At 34.9% G+C, this 15,903-nt stretch overlaps 1 protein-coding gene across 8 annotated transcripts in view; it reads left to right on the top strand.

Moving 5' to 3' along the window:
• LOC118745010 (heterogeneous nuclear ribonucleoprotein L) overlaps nt 1-15,903 on the top strand; it is a 409,030-nt gene that overhangs the window by 198,986 nt on the left and 194,141 nt on the right. For all 8 annotated transcript variants that reach the window (XM_036478507.1, XM_036478513.1, XM_036478512.1 and 5 more), the window contains exon 3: nt 8,099-8,236. In XM_036478507.1, coding sequence (XP_036334400.1) covers nt 8,099-8,236 — 138 coding nt within the window. The remainder of the gene's footprint in view (nt 1-8,098; nt 8,237-15,903) is intronic.

Genomic DNA, 15,903 nt, shown 5'->3' with positions numbered 1-15,903 from the left:
GAGCAAGTGTTTATGACTCTTCAACTTATGGCGCAATAAGGAAAACAGGAAGCGCATATTTTTCAGCAGCATTAATTTGACCAATAAAAAAGCTTCTAACTGCTTTCTCGCTTTGGTCAACTTTTTTCAAGTTTTTGCTTCAATTCTTAGTGTTAAATTTTGCAAGTAATTAATCATCATTAATTTTAGCGGATTTTTTTTTCGAAATCGCCCGCAACCTGTCAAAAGTTAATGACGCACGAGTGCACGAACGGCGCGCGGTAGGAGGTATGTGTCCGAAAAACGTGCCAGATAGATAGTGGCTATAAAAAATTGAGGAACTATAAGATTTTATGTTTCCAAGGAAAAAAAACTTTGGCCATCAAAAAAAGATAAAAATATGCAGTACTTCGCAACAGTCATTAACAGCTGTTTTTTTGTAATTTTTCTGCAGTATTCCTAAGAAGGAGCAGCCGATTTCTGCTACCTTTTTCTCTAGCAATGCCGCTCAGCGGTTTGGCAGAAGAAAACTTTTTCTCACAGCTTTTACTGCCACATTACTTCAACTGCTTTTATTAAGTTCTTTGTGCTTTTAAACTCCGCCACTACCCTTTTATGGACATTTTTACAGCAAACCATTCAACCAACTACGGTGGTAGTTAAAAGCCTGTCGTCTTGGAGCAAATTATGAGGTCAAGCATTTGTTTTGTCGCGTACATAATAGCGCTTGAACTGTAACTCCGAACTCCACCCCACAAAAACTAAAGTACAAAAAATTAAAATAAGAAAGTAAAAAAGAAATCAGCGTGCACAAAAAGACGCGGCAATATTCCCTGCGAAGGAGGTGACGTGTAAAGGGTTCGAGGAAAGAAGCTTTTTTTCCCACAAAATTAGTGGCAGCAATTGGGAAGCTTATAGGATATGTGCATAAAATGAGTTGTATAGGTAATAGAAGCAGAAAATGAGCATAACTGCTGGGCGATAAATTATGTTATGCCAAGCCTTCGCTGCAAGTGTTCGTTGAACTCTTAAAATTCGATAGCAAAAAACGAAAAATTACTATCAAATAAGATAGCTAACTGATCAGAGCAAGAACTTTTGTGTCGCGATTTCTGGCCCCTAAGTCACAATTTTACTGCTTTAAAGCTTACAGATTCTTTACTGACAAAATGCTGAGCCATCTATGTATGTCCATTCGGGACAAGTCAGAACAACCTAAACTGTTTAAAATGGTAAAAAGTCTAGCTTGTCTGCGGTTTCAAGTATTTTCTTTGCTCCAGCTATTTAGTTCGACTGAAACAATTAAATCATTCCAGTTCCAAGAAAAAGGTAGTTTAATTCACCGGAATTTTGGCAGGGACTTCATTAAATGCCTTGCTGACAATTTTTTACTACTTTAGGATAGGATCGATCGAGCTTTACATTAAAACACCGTAGGTCATGTGGCCATACATAGCAAAAGACGGATTGGTACCCAGACCATAACTGTGCCAGTTTCCAGGACCATTTTCGCCTCATCCGTTCATTAGCGTTTTTATTTACATGAGATGACGTAACATAATATAACAGAACATAACATAAAATAATATGTGCAAATTCAAGTAATTTTTAAGCAAAAAACAAAACTAACTTTAATTCTCATATAAAGTTTTAGAGCACCGTTAATTTCTACATGATCCAACGACCGTATCTTAACAAAATTGTAGGACCACGTCTGATGTACCACCTTTCCTTTAAAAAATAATTATAGAAATCGGTTAACGTGGTTCAAAACGTAATGTAACACAGCATAACATAACATAACACAGCATAACATAACATAACACAACATAACATAACATAACACAACATAACATAACATAACACAACATAACATAACACAACATAACATAACACAACATAACATAACACAACATAACATAACACAACATAACATAACACAACATACCACAACAAACATACCACAACATAACATAACATAATATAACATAACACAGACACTGTTTCCTGTCATTTGTTCCGTAAACATGACACACAACATAACATAGTGCAACGTAAGTTATAGCATATCAAAAGCATTAACACGTTTGCAAATTAGGGCGGTATGTATGTACAGATGTGTCTTTCGACTGTTTTCGTCTTGAAGTGCTGCCGTTTCGACATTGATTCCTCCATTTTGCACAGGCATGATTAAGTTCCTAAGTAACAAGCCTTCTTGTTCTTTGTTCGACCATGACGTTTGGCCCAATACGCGAAGAATTTTCATGTGTTGCCAGGAGGTGCTTTCTGGGGCGTACCTTTCCACGCAAGTTTGCCAGATTCAGTTTAACTAGCCATGCAATTGGTGTGAAAAGCTCGAAACCCATTTGGGCAAAGAAAAGTGAGATCATTTAAAGGGTTTTAAAGAAATAAAAATCGGCCACTGACGCTATAAAGCGGTCCTGGCAAGGAAATAAGGTTTCTCGCTTACTTGAGCACTTAAAATTTAGGTGAAACGTGTGACACATAAATAAATGGAAAATATCGAAACTAGATCACACAGAGAATATAACGGCAGCAAAAACCATTTCAAGTAAAATACATACATACATTGATGTGTGTACAAGTACATTAGGGTAAAAATATTTTTTAGAATACAAATTTGTATATTTATAATACATATTAAAATAGCAACAATCCACCACCAGCCAGCTTTCCGCCACCGGCAACATCATAATTCTGCTTGAAAGACGTCAAGCAACTGTCAATCAATTGGAAAACATTTTATATGCTGCCAGAAGACGTAACAGCGTAAGCGGGCGGTGGAAATCTATCAGCAGCAACAGCAAACCAATCTCATTTCAACAGCATTTACTAGTAGAATTAGAATTATGTATGTATGCGCTGACACCTGAGCATTGTTTGCGCTTGTACTTGTACTGCATATGCGTTACATGTGATTTTTTAAAATTCCATTATTGATAGATATGTAGATGCTCTTAAAAAAATAAGTTTTCGAATACGAGAATATGTCTTGCGTTGATCAAATTTTTCTCTCCTTGACACTATGAGCAACCCAGGAAGCATCTTAATGACTTGTTGATGTCAGAAAATGAAAAAAAAAAAAAATGAAATTCCTCAGCGCTAAATGTCATTTTATTTGAAAATAGAATGTGTCAAGGTAACTAGAAAATGGTGCTCAAAAATATTGATTTTTTAATAACATAATTTTAAGCACCAGCTTATCCTTGAACTAATGTGGACAGTGAAATGAAAAGTACATACATACATACATGAATTTAGCATGGTGAAAATGATGTTAACAACAACAACGAAGTAGCGCGTGTTGAAGAAAAATGTGTACATTAAATTTTATAAGAGTGGGTGTGTTGAAAAGTAACTTCATACAGTGGGGGGCAGTGATGAGTACATGGTGATTTTTGTTAAATATTTGCAAGTTTTTAATGTTAATTTTTTTGTTGTTATTTTTCATAAAAGCATGGTTCATTCAAAACCATTTAAATCAAAGTTTCAAACTTAATACAGAGCTTAGAAAAATTTAACAAAATCATCAATCATTAAAAATTTGAGCTTTTTTTAATCTGATTGTTTTTTTTTTGAGTATGCAAAATTGCGTTGATTAAAAAAACCACAACGACAATTTTTATATATTGCACTTGTTATATGAAAAAACCCACAAAAGCCGTCAGTAAATAAAAGATATATTAAAAATCAGCGCGATTTTGCAGCCCGTTGAAACTTGCACTTTATTATACTAAAATTTATTGGCCTACCATACTGCATACTAAAAAAAAAAATTCTAAAAAAGCTCAGAATGTTAACGAAAATTTGTTAAATTTTTCTAAGGTTGTATAAAGTTTGAAAGTTTCGTTTATGCGGTTTGGTTAAAGCATGAACCATAGTTTTATGAAAAATAAGAAGAAATTTTATCTTTAAAAATCTTTAAAATATTAAAAAAAATCGCCATGTACTCATCACTGCTTTCCACTGTAGGTACGAGGTAATTGTTAAAGAAATTGAATCTGAGACCATACCAGAAAAGCGGGCGCTAGCCTTATTTGAGAGATTCACGAAAAATCAACGGGTTACAAAGTATTTACTAAGCGACCATTTTCGAAATTGCGGCAAAAAAAATGAAATAGTTAAAAAAAAATGTATTTTCGGAAGACATACCAGTAACTGACTAGTTGCAAAGTAGTTGTTATGCGACTAGTTGACGCATAGTGCATTTAAATGGTTAGTACACAAAAAAGCATCGTTTTCAAAGATAATATAACATAAATTAAGCCGCTTGGTTTTCCTATTCATCTCTGCCTACACATATGATTTATTCTGTACAACTTTCAATTTATATTAAAGTATTTCAAAAGCTCCCGTTAATAGCTCATTTCCCCCAGTTTACCTCACACAATAAGAAATCTCAAATTTGTTAGCCGCATTGCATAATGTAATAATTATATTAATTGCTTCAACACTTCTTACTTATTCCTTTTTTTTTCCTAAATCTCGACAACGCCTAACAATTATCTTTTGTTTCAAATGCCGTACATTTTTTTTTTTAGTTTTATAAATTTTCTTTTTCTTTCTGCTTCTATTATATTTTTCCCGTTTTGTTGCTCCACGTCCGTCCGTTTGTTACCGCTTAATAGCCTGCCATTAACTCATTAAAACCCGGTCAAGTCAGCATTGCTTTGTGGCTTTAGTTTGCTTTGTTGTGGCTCAACAGAGATTTACTTGAAAAGCAAGATTATGAAATGAAATGTGTGGCAACAAAAAAAAAATAAAATTGTCGCATTTGTATAACTTAGCAGTTTTTTTGTCTTGCGCAGGAAACGTTTGACATTATTACGCAATGCGCATATAAATGGGCTTTATAAGAAAAGCAATAGAACAATCTACCAGCGAAACAGAAAATTAGCGCAAAGCTCGAGAGATTTTTAACGGTAAAATATTAAGAATAAAAAAGCTCTTTCCAAAGCAATCATTTGAGACTGTTAACTGGCTAGACTTTAACAGGCAAGCAAAAAAGCCATGATATCTCAGCTTACTCCTCTACCTCAATATGGAATTTAACGTGAAAAGAAAATACAAAACTAAAACAGCAAAAGTTGGCAATTTCTCTCAAATCCAGTCCGTGGAATTGAAGAACCTAAGAAGTTGCAGTGAGTTAATATCGCTTAGGTATGTCTGTTAGATTTGCGCAGTGGTCCACAGACTCCTGCAGGCAGACCCTACAGGATGCTAGGTCTCTAGAACCTCCTATGCCACTGAAACATCAAGAGCCGAACCGGTTCTGGCTATCAGGTAAGCGCGTTGATCACCAACTTGCCAAATTCGACAGTCGAATAGAACCTTCGATTTGGAGGTCAGTTGATAAAATACCCCCAATATCTCTTTATAATTGTGACCGGTAGTATTAGGGCTGTCCTACCCTTAAGCAGCCCAAAAATTTTCCACCACGATGTATGCGAATGTCTACGAGTTTGATACTCCTTAGGTCTGGGGTTCGCTACCTGTATAATTGTTATCTTAAGCTCATAGTGGGAACGCTATCGGCATTTTTTCTGGTGGCGGAAAAGTAAAAACATTCTAACGAGTTTTGGCTATTTTTCTTTTGCTTCTTCAGAGTTTGTTTTTTAACCGACTTAAAAAAATGAGGAGGTTCTCAATTCGTCGTTATGCTTCTATAACTATTATTATTTTTTTTCAAGGAAAGGTGGTACCTCAGAGGTGGCCCCTTACTAATTTGGTTTAGATCCGATTAATCGATCACGAAGAAATTAACGGTATTCTTACTTTGTACAAGAATTAGTAAAATTCCGCAAAGTTTTATAAAAATTTCAAATTTCTTAGTCAGAATTAAATAAAATTTTTTGTATGTAGTTTTGTTGCCCATTGAATTTCTGTGCAAGTGCAAATGCTGAAAAATAGCGTTGATTTTTTTTTAATTTTTTTTTTGCAGACGGTATTACTATTTTTTTCCTTAAAAGAAAAATCAGACATACTTTGTAAATTTATCTTTCCAAAAGTTTTTCATATGTACACATTTCCACGTGAAATAAAATTTTCTTGAAACTATTTCTGCATACTCGTATAAGAAAAACCATAAATTAAACACGAAATTGCCTTAGAAATATTTGGTATTTTGAAAAGTCTCCGCGGATTTTCGGCTTAATTTAAAAAAAAAAATCTTAGCAGCAACTCAATTTTAATAAAGTATATACTGACCATTTTTATCTATGACCTTTTGAAATTTTTCGGGTAGCATCATAATTCCATGGTGTAGAACTTCAGTCGTTTATCGGGGAAAAACTCGGCAAAGTGATTTTCCACAGCTCTTGGGTCGGTCAATTGTTTACCACCAGAGAGTTTTTCACAGACCGAAAAAAATGGATGTTAAAAGTTCCGGGTTATTGCTCTTTTTTTCTACATATGTATGTATAGTGAAAAAATATAGCCCCTTTTTCAAAAATCAAAAAATATTTAGAGTACGCTCAAATCACTCAAAGTTTTCCATGTATTTTATAGAATTCTTGAAAATCAACATTTTTCGATCAGAAAACTCCGTTTCTCTTCAGGAGACTTCCAACAATAATATCCAGTTGTACACTTAACAATTTTGTTATATTTACAATTTTTTCTACTCCCTCACATTGCATTTTTTGGGGTTTTTGGGGGACCTGTAAAAATAGTTAATATTAAAAAATGGTTAAATGAACAAATAGGTATTATTATTTGAAGTCTCCTTTAGAGAAACATATCGAAAAATATAAATTTTTAAGAATTCTAAACCATTTCGATGGATTTATTTATTTATTTTTTTCATATAAAATACATGGAAAACATTGAGCGCATTTGGCGACCTATAAATATTTTTTAATAAAAAAAAACAAACCGGGTATATTTTTTCGGTATAGAGTAATCATTGGGGTTGAGAGCATTAAAATTCCAACTTTACTTCTTCTGGACCCCCCTATTCCACGCTTATGGACGAAAAAATGGTGCAGAATTCAAAATCATATTTTTTGCAAATTTTCTTGATTTATTTTTAATAATTTTCATTTAAAATATAGTTCGATCCATGACAGAAACCTCATTAATAAAAGTCTTAACGCTTACACAAAGTTCCCAAAAACGAATCGAACTTGAAAAAATTTGCATCAAAATTTCAAACTTTTTATTCAGAATTTCTAGAAAATTTTCGAGTAGCAGCTTTTAATAACATAATGCAAATTTTAAAAATTATAAAGTGGCGGAGCCTATCCCCTCTTTTGAAGATCCTCGTTGGTACAAGACTTCTCTATCGGCCATATTATGAATAAAAATCTTATTTAGGAAAGTATTACGAGATTGGAGTTGGGAGTTGGGAGTTGGGGTTCTATGCATAACATAAAAACGGTTTATTGATTTAATAAAGAATTTATGTACACGAGTTAGAAAATTTTGTATCGAGCAAAACGCAAACACTAAGAGGGTACCGCGGTAGCAGCTAAACATTGATTTATTTTTTTTTGTTTACCATCAGCATGGGATTCCTGGGCCGTACATTTGTTCTGCCATTATTGTATGCATATTGTGTGGCTCCTTTTAAGCAGCTCTCCTGAATTTTCTGACCTCTTTTGTTACCGTGTTGGCTTTCAGTTTGGCTATTGATATTCGTCGAGAATTGAAGAGCTGACGAAGCTCATCGCGTTCGGGCCACTTCTAGCTACTGTAACTTCTGGAAAATTCAGAATAGTATAAGCCCTTAATATACATATGTATATATGCTGGTATGCATACAAATTTACCCATTTAGTTCTTTTCCCATGCGCCTTTTGTTAAAAAAAAAGTATTCATTTGGCGGTTTGCTTTAAATTAACGTCGTGCAGTTTCCATATTATGCATTTCACTCGTCTTTGCTACATAGTTTCTACCGTGCGGTTCAGCGTTTTTGTGCATTTAAAATATTCAAAAAAAAAAGTGTAATATGCACCTAAAATATTTTTCATCTTCCGTATACAAATATTTGCTCCAAATATTTTGCAACAATTTTTAATATTATAGCTATACTCGTACATTGTTTGCCTATATGTACTCACATATTGTTTTTTCTCTTTCTTCATTCTTCTTCTTACAGGCGGTCGTACAACAGAGCCAGCAACAGGCTTTACTCAACAAATCCAATGATGATCTGCGACGGAAACGCCCGGAAACTACGCGGCCAAATCACATTCTACTCTTCACCATCATAAATCCATTCTATCCCATCACAGTGGTAAGTGCACGTGTACTCACACGCAGTGACATTTTGTTTTGTTATGTTTTCGCGCACTCTATGTGAGTGAGCCATTAGTGCCGGTGATATCTGAAGCTTTCCGCAGGCTTACGTAGTATATTTTTGTATAAATGTATATGTAGGTGCACTTCACTGTAAGCGCATTTTTAGCCTCGTTAGAGCCGCCTTTTAGCCAAGTTACGTGGAGTGTTCCAGTGGAGAAGGAAAATAAAGCTAGACTATATGTTTTCTATCCGATGCGGGGAGAGTGGAAGCGCGCAAAAAGAATATAGGGCTATTCGCGATTCGGTGCATAAGAGCTGACAAATTTATGCAATTGCAGAAATATGCCATGAATTGTGAGCGACCTTTATTAAACTGTCATGGTAAAGCTTTTGCAAAACAATTTTTGTGCATCAGCTTTGGTTTTGTTTATGAATGCAATGCATAGCATTTTTATGCTATGGATTTTAGGTATTGCAAATTTGTCAAGCCATGGCAAATGCAAATGCGTGTATTTTGTTTGTGTATTGCAAATAATTTGCAATACAAATTTGCATTGCAATGATGCTAGGCCATTTGCACCGGATCGCGAATAGCCCTTATGTGTAGGAAAATGCAAAATAAACGGCGAAGTGCAGCGCTGAGTGGCGCCTAAGTGTGCAACAACCAGCCGCGCCCGTTGAGCGTGCAACAACCAGCCGCGCCCGTTGAGCGTGCAACAACCTCGCAGGCGGTATTGAGGAAGCTGATGTGGCTAGAAAAAACCCAGTTTAGCCGACGGCAGCATGTTGATGTTGAATTCCTCATGAGTTGGTGGTAGAAGTGGAAAATGTAGTGAAGACATTTCAGTGTAAAATGTCGCTTTTTTTATGAATACATATAGTTACTCCTAAAATTGAGCGTACGACCCTTTTTTGTTAATTTGTTAGCAATTAAAGTGAATTTTGAATTTTTTTAAAGTTACGACTTTTTGCATTTCAGTGACGATGATGATACGTTATTTTGCATTTCAGGTGATATGCTATTACAACAAATCAAATTGATCGACCAAGTTTTTAATAGCGGTATTGATGGACTTCACGGTTGTGAAGCTAAAAACCGACAAAACCTAAACTAAAATTAGTTCATGGATGTTAAGTTAATTTACTCCAGAGTCCCAGATAATACCCATTTAAAATCAGACTCTTTTCGTGATATCCCTTTTTTTAAACTACTCGGTGGCAATCGGAAAAATATGGACACGTTACTGATACCTAATGGCCGGAGATCATCTAGAAAAGAGGTGCCCAGCCAATATAGCAATTTAATTACAACAATGTTGTTCTCGGAATATCAAAAAATACTACGACCCAAAACTGTTTTGGTAGATACTAAATTAAAAACAAGGCTATAATATAAATCTACACCTGAGCAAATGCGAGCCATGCAAGGCAGCACTGATTGCATAGCGATCGATTTGTATACCGCTTTTTATCACTGAGTCAATGCTTGCTGTGATTATTTTACTTGTTGTGTAAGTGAGCCAAAGCCAGGCACAGTGCTGTTGTTGTGAGCCAATTGAGGTGCTGGTTGCGCACCCCTGATCTAGATTAGGGAAGAAATTACTGGCTACGAGCTTTTACTCTACGTTTAGCTAGTATCGGGTATTGAAAAAAAAATGTTGGATGCTCAACTCCTCAACAAAGTTCAAATAGGCAGTAGCCTTTTTAAGTAGCGCCTAGTCTAGGTGCGCATGAATATTTCACAGTAAGAATCGCAGTGGTTTGGCATTGAACGCTTTCTTGATGTTTACTTTTTTCTCTAGCCTTTGGTCGCTTTACATCTCCTTAATGCCTTTGACATTACTTTTAAACAGAGATTATATTCTAATTCTGCATTTTTTCCTAGACAAAACAAAGCTCATGTTCACAAATACCCAAAAAATACCCAAAAATCAGGAAATTAAAAAAGGTAAAAAGTCCTGAACGTTTCTGAAGAAAAAAATAAAAAGATATAAAATTAATTTTAAAAGAATTAAAAAAAAAAAACAAAAGACTAAAAATAAGCACTTTTTATTTAGTTCTTTTTTGATTAGTATTTTTTTTTGATAATTTTTTTTTTGTTTGAATTTTTTTTGGGGATTTTTTTTTTGAAAGGTGTAGGAGTTTTTGTCTTTCCATGTTTATTTTGCTATTACTGCCTAAAAAAGCACAAAATAATCAGTATTTCTTGCTCTAAATAACACAAGTCAAATTTTTATAAGTTATTAGAAAATCATATTCCACAAAGCGAAAGGATTCTAATTAGTTACTTATTTGCATTTCCTGATCCATCCTTGAGCCTTTCGTCGATAGTGGCCTAGTAGCAATTTTTCGCCACGCTCAAGTATTATTAAAATCATGAATTCTTGGTAACCAACCAAACAATAAGAAAAAATAAAAAAGTAAGCAGTGCAAAAATGAGTGACGACCTGTCGGTCTACATTGCTGCGTGTATAGCGAATCGCATATCAACAACAGATGCATTAAGAAAGCAAAATATCCATGATTGGTGCGACAAGAGTATCTTCCACATTCTGCTACGTCTATCATTCATCCGGCTTTCATTTTTAAAGCAGCTTAAAGCGACTTAACAATGTTGAAAAAAGAAAATCGTATACTTACTCGGTCAACATTCGGATGAATTTTTGTAAACGAAGCATACACGCGCAAGCACATGTGAGATGATAAAAATATAGAGATACATACATATAAACCAACAGAAAAAGGACATCAGCAGCGGGCGAAACACAGAAGAAAGCTATGGTTTTATAAAAGGAGAGTAGAAATAAACCGCGATAGAAACGGCTTAGTAGGTATGTACATGCCTCATAACAACAGCAGCTATGGACGTGCAGGACATGTCGGTGTAACCACAGCAACAGCAACATACAGCACAACTGCATCAACAGCAATAATCACAACAACAATGTCCAGCAAACATCGAAGAAATCCACGCGCAATGCTGTTACGAGAGAGTTTCCATTGAACGACCGTTGGACGTTCATTTTGTAGGGATTCCAGAGTTTTATTTACACGCATACCTACACACACGCACACATTTTCTAAGTATGGAGATATTTGTGCATTGAATTTTTCATAACTGCACAACAGATTCGCTCAGACACAATGGCACTACCGGGATGAATACATTGCATCACACGCTTTGTGCGCTCCGCTATACATGACCGTTATGCATATCAATTTATTTATGTGCTCCTCCTTGTACATGCATATGATTTTTTATAGCCTTGCATGAAGCGGTGTGAGTGTTTGTGCTTGCATGTTTGCGCTCGCTGCCAATGATGTGCACACATTTGAACAGCAAATCAAGATAGCCAATATTGCAGCGTATCAACAATGGGCCATTGGTGCTTTAGGGGGTTGCTGGATGGTGGCAGCACGGATTCAGATTAGAATTCATTGCACACTGATCGTGGTGGTGGTCAGCGAAAAAAAAAAACTTGCTAGAGATGTTTAAAATTTAATTTTCTATTGATTCTTTTGACGCTTGACTCTTAAAATTGGACGTGTGGCATGTTGGCTTTCAGTGATTTGGAGAATTTTCCTCTGAGAATGCTTGAGTTAAAATTTGATGTATACATATATATTTTTTTGCTATTAGAAGTGGTGTAACAGGGCGTATGAGTAATATTTTTGAGTGGAGCTTCTAGCAAAATGCATTTGCATTAAGAATTAAAGCTTTATAAGTGTATTTGTATCCAACTTGGCACAAAGATAGTTTAGAACCGAAATTAACATATCGCTGGCTTGGAGTGAAAAATTGCTAAGTTCGTTTTTACGAATTTTATAGCAAGGAAAAACATAGTGCATACGAATCAGAAGTGTTCGATGTTAATTATAAAATCGCGGTATTATTTTGACCTTATCGAATTTCCTTTGCCTTTTCTGGACTTAAAAACTTTGCATTCCACTGAAAAGAATTGAATCGGCAAGGAGTAAAACCAAGATCCTAAATCCTTTTGAGAACGATGCATTTTTGATTACTCTTTCCTTCAATGCATGTACATATTTCAAAATATGAGTTTTCACTATGAGTGGACTTAGCAACTTTTCACTCTAAGCCAGCGATATAGGATATTTTTTGAAGAGGGTTGCCACCTGCTTAAAAAGTAAAGTTTAAATTAAATAATAACTTTATTAAAATTTTACAACATGGATGCTGAACGCACGAGCTTTCAAAACACTTTATTTCCAAAACGCTTTTTAAAAGTTAAATTTTAATAATATGTTAAATGAAGTATTACAATATGGGTGGCAAACAAAAGAGGGCTAAGAAAGTTTTATTTTGAAAATATTTTGGAGAGGGTTACCACCTGTTTAAAAGTCATGTTCAATCGTTTAGTAAGCTAAATAAAGTATGTATTACAATGTGAATGTCAAACGAAACACTCATGCTTACGAAATATTTATTCCTAGAGTAGTTACGAAGAGGATTGCCACCTTTCTAGAAGCCAAATTCGATTTACATAATTAATACGTAATTAAGTTGAATAAAATAATACTGAAATATTCCAGCATGCATATCAAACGAAAGTTGTTTAAGAAAGCTTTATTTATAAAATATTTTTAAAGGGGTTGCCATCTGTTTAAAAGTTTAATGAACCTGAGCATATGTAGAAAATGGGCAGGAAGTAGCAGATATTCTCACCAGAAAATGTGCTGCAGAGGGATTCATAGGACCAGGATCCTTTATTGGCCAGCCATGGAGCTCCATACGTGACCCGAACAATTTAAAAGTCCACGATGTGTAGGGCGTAAGAAAGATATCGGCAAGATATCTGTGTAAACCCTTCGGAATAGATACTAGATATTCAATGTTTTTGTTAGTCCACAAGTTTTTTTCGACATTTCACAAAACATAGATAACATCGGATACCAAGCAGAAATCCAAAGAAAACCCAATCACTGACGAATTTCATACCAAATTATTGGACAGCGCCATTTTCTGCATTAAAACATTTTTTTTAAGTATTTTTCTAGCCAAACACGTATGTACCGATCGTCCTACTGCATACATATATAGCTTTCGCCCACAGCCACGCCCAACTAACCACTTTTCAACTAAATCAGCTGTTTCAGTATGAATAGGAACTTAAAGCTGCCTTAAATATATATATTTTCTTTGGCACCCAAAATATTTCATTTAAATAGTAAATTCAATTATTAGAAATTGCTTAAAACGTGGCAACTCTCTTCAAAAATATTTTCGAAATAAAAAAAAAAAGAAATTAAGCCTAATTAAACTCCTTTCGGTTGGCTCGTGTGCATATTGAAATATTTTAGAAATACATTTTTCTTTAATGTTTCCGTGTGATGAGCGAATTGAAAGATTTCGTGTAACTTAATATTGAATTGATTGTGAACTTCTTAACGGATGGCAACCTTCAAAAATATTTTTGAAGCATTTAAAGCATTCTTACATCTCTGGTTTAATATCCATATTATAATATTTCATTTAACTTGCTAGTTAAATTGATTGCGAATTTCTAAAAAGGTGGCAACACTCGTCAAAAATATTTACAAAAGAAAACTATCTTTCGATACCCATATTGAAATTTTTGATTTAACTTGTCAAAAAAATTTGTATTATTATTTTTCGAACCGTTGGCAACCCTCTTCAAAAATATTTTCGAAAGAAACCGTTTTTATACCCTTTTCGTTTGACATTGTTGTAAAATTTTTATAAATTTACTTTATTAATTGATATTCAGTTTAGAAAAAGGTGGCAACTCTCTTTCTATATGTTAGTCCAGGTTATAATATCTTTGTTATCTTTTCGTTAGACATTGGTTTAAAATTTTGTTTAATTTATTTTATTAATTGTTAATTAAGTTTTGAAAAAGGTGGCAGCTCTCTTCCTATATGTTAATCCAGGTTATAATCTCTGTGTGCGAAATTTCATTGAATGAGCAATAAACATGCTCACACCATCACTAAATCGCAAACTTTAGTAGGTTAATCAAAATTTGTCAATATCGAAATTAATTTTTGTAGTAAATTTGTTTTAGCTTACCATTTAGTTCCATCTTGAATGGAGGTTGCAGCAAGTAAATATGAGTAATTTATTATCATTATCCATATTTTTCCGCTTCGCTGCGCACAAAATGAGAATATGAATAATCTCAGCGTATCAAAAATTATACACCTACCCACACAAAGTTTTACTGCTAATAATCAGCGTTTATCGACTGGGAATATTGCCATTAAAGGAAGATATACGAATATTTTCAGTAGACTTCGAAGTACAAACATATGTATGTATGTATGCTGCTATGCCTGTAAGCTGGTATGTGCTTAGATAATGCGAAAAGTTTGACAACTATAAGACCTATCATACTTCCGTATGTGTGGGCTTTACTCAATACTAACTACTAATACTAAAGAAGTTGAGAATAATTTGCTAAGAAAAAATATTTGCTTGCTTACATAAGACATTTTTTTTGCCTTACTGCTGCCATCAAAAGTAGCTAAAAATTTGTCCACTAAAAAATGTAGATGATCGAAAGAAGAAAAAATTTATTGTAAAAACTGTGCACAATGAAGAGGAAAAATTTGCCACGAACTTTTTAAATAATTCAATTCGAAAGTTGACAACTTTTTAGATCAAAATAGAAAAGAAAAATTGGCGAAAAATAGCTCGGAGCAGCAAAGAAATAAGTGCATAGAATGCAGCCAAAGCTATGCAAAGGCGGCACCCAAAGAAAGGCACAGTTCAATGAAGAATGTAGTCTAAGAATTTATAGAATTTATGTATGTAGAATGCATGCAGAATTTCCCTACATGCATGGCTAGGCATTACAAAAGCATGAGAGCGCATGTGTGTGTGAGTACGTGTGTGTTTTTGCGCATGCTAATGGATAAAAAGTATTTTATACTTACTGATAAGGAGACTACGCGGGCGGAGAGTACTTACCTAATGGGCGATAGTAATAAAAAAGTATTAAGACCCATACAAACGACCGCACACTGCCGAAACTCACATGAATGTCGTCTGCAGCTATGGCGCGCCTCCCAACACCCCGACAACGCCACTCTAGCTTCTCGATATTATAACAAATGAAATATCATTGATCCTTACACTGGGACACACTCTACTTCCTTTGCTGCTATTTGCTTGTAGGAATGCCTGCCAGCCTGGCAACCAGGCATCGTTGCACTTGTCGGCTTAGTGCGGTAAACAAACATAGGCGCACTTAGTAAAGCACTAATACACAAGCGACTGCAAGGATGTGTAGGGGTCTGCTGGCTTTTATTTTTCTTCGTTTTTTTTTTTTGCTTACTGTCACACGAAGTGGCAACTTATCGTCAGCGCAGCCAACCAGATAGCAGTCAAGCAGCTATACAATAATAACACCAACAACAACAAATATCAATAGGAAAAGTAAATTGATATAATCTGCCAGTCGAGCGAGCCAGCCAACCAACGTTGAAGCACTGAACTGTACGAAAACGCCAAGCTGGCAAGCATCCGGCTGGCAGGATGTGAGCCCAGAGGCAGCGGAGGCTAGTCTTATGCCCCGCCGCCAACACTGTAGAGCCACAAACAATATGCTTGAATGTCATATGAGTTTGCCAACAATAGCTGACTGTTAAATTCAAAAGTAGAAGAAGAAAAGCATAAGA

This window comes from Rhagoletis pomonella, unplaced genomic scaffold (genome assembly GCF_013731165.1).
Source record: "Rhagoletis pomonella isolate Grant_MI unplaced genomic scaffold, Rhpom_1.0 Rhpom_scaffold_00008, whole genome shotgun sequence".
NCBI classification, from domain to species: Eukaryota; Metazoa; Arthropoda; class Insecta; order Diptera; family Tephritidae; genus Rhagoletis; species Rhagoletis pomonella.
The sequence above is the reverse complement of the archived record's forward strand: the minus strand, read 5'-3'. Positions and strand labels throughout refer to the sequence as shown.